At 41.1% G+C, this 1,755-nt stretch overlaps 1 protein-coding gene across 1 annotated transcript; it reads right to left on the bottom strand.

Annotated features, from left to right (window-relative positions):
- Positions 1–343: 343 nt before the first annotated feature.
- On the bottom strand, positions 344–1,393 carry LOC130828842 (uncharacterized). The gene is made up of 2 exons (XM_057694857.1): positions 506–1,393; positions 344–421 (listed from the first exon to the last, which is right to left on the bottom strand). Exons 1-2 carry the CDS (start codon positions 1,291–1,293, stop codon positions 385–387), a joined length of 825 nt encoding a protein of 274 aa, XP_057550840.1. The 5' UTR covers positions 1,294–1,393; the 3' UTR covers positions 344–384.
- Positions 1,394–1,755: the final 362 nt, after the last annotated feature.

Here is a 1,755-nt window from a genome sequence, read left to right on the forward strand (position 1 = left end):
GCCATCTCAAGTGGCGGTTTGCCTTAACCACAAAAACGCCATCTGAAGTGGCGGTTTGGTCCAGGTAAACCGCCACTTCATGTGGCGGTTTGCTTGTGACTTTTTTTTTTTTTTTTTCTTTGCCTTAAGTTTTTTTTTTCTTTCATTTTAAAATAGTGAACGCAACATGCATTAAACTAGTTCAATACCATCTATTCCATAATAATCAATTACGAACCGGATTATTTTGAAAAAAATAATTATGAAACTAATGCAAAGATATATTACAATTAAGGAAACTCATACAAGAAGTTCAAGTCGTATAAGAATATACAAAGCTTGTTAAACTACAACCCCCCGACCCCTTTTGTTTTGCACACCGGTCGATGAGATGGTGTGAACTCGTCAACCTCCGCTACTGGGCCCGGCATCGCCATGATCGCTGAAACATACATAAGTGTTATTAAAATCATTTAAATATTATCAGATTGAACATGTTGTTACAAAATTTTAAAAAAAAACATACTTTGTTGACCTTCGAGGGCATGTTTTCTTATTATGACCACTACATCCACAAAAGGTACACGAGTTACGAGGACGCTTCAACGGTGCATCCATTTCGTTCCGTATACGAGTTGATCGCGGACGACCCTTTGCACGCTTCGTTGAGGGATCTGGAACAACTGTAGGACCATTCCAAGGATCGCAAGTAAACATGTCTGGAACGGGCATGAAAGACTTCTTATATGTCGATACGTATTTTGTAGTGCGAAATGAAGGGTCCACAAAAGCATCGTACGATATGTTACGAGCTCGACATACTGCAAGAACATGTGAGCACGGTAACTTGAAGATGGTTGGTTTCTGACATGTGCATGATGTTGCTGTGAGGTCAACCATGTAGGATTTTCCACCTTTTCCTGCTATCCTATTGCCACAACCAGTGGTGACCTCGAATATCCCACGCACTGTGTCATATATCCTAACATCATGAAAGCGTGCTTTTTCAGCATTCTTATCAATCGTATCACTTGGTTTCTTCGCATACACATGTCCACTATCTAATCTGCTTCTCCCTAAATCCCTCCTTGTGGCAAAGTATTCGTTTACCCGGTAGAATGTCATCCTAACTAATGAAGTGATTGGGAGTGACCTGGCCCCTTTCATAACGCCGTTGAACGCTTCAGACATGTTTGTAGTTCTCACTCCATATCGATGCCCACCGTCATGAATCAAAGTCCATTGGCGCTCGGGAATAGAACCGTCCACTAAGTACTTGTACGCGTCCTCATTAAGCTCTTTAAGGCGATTCATGTAAAAATTATACTTCCGAATCTTTGTTTGTTCAGAAGCTTTTCCAAATAAGTTCTTAACCGCTATGTTTTTAAACTTCTTATGCACGTTTGAAGCTAGATGACGTTTACAAAACCGATGGAATGCATATGGTTCTTCCCAACGTTTTCCAACTCTGTTCATTGCATGCAAAATTCCCTTGTGACGATCAGATATAACACATAAGCCGTCCCTCTTAGTGACATAATGCCTTATACAATCCAAGAACCAACTCCATGTGTCGTTGCTCTCTCCCTCCACAACGGCAAAGGCAAGTGGGAACAACTGAGAATTTGCATCTATGGACATACCAATCATAAGTGTGCCTCTGTGCTTTCCGTACAAATGTGTACCATCTATAGAAATAAGGGGATGACAGTGGGGAAAACCCTTAATGGATGGTCCGAAAGCCCAGAACATTCGCTGAAACATCACTTTGGTAGG

Source organism: Amaranthus tricolor, chromosome 12 (genome assembly GCF_026212465.1).
Source record: "Amaranthus tricolor cultivar Red isolate AtriRed21 chromosome 12, ASM2621246v1, whole genome shotgun sequence".
NCBI classification, from domain to species: domain Eukaryota; kingdom Viridiplantae; phylum Streptophyta; class Magnoliopsida; order Caryophyllales; family Amaranthaceae; genus Amaranthus; species Amaranthus tricolor.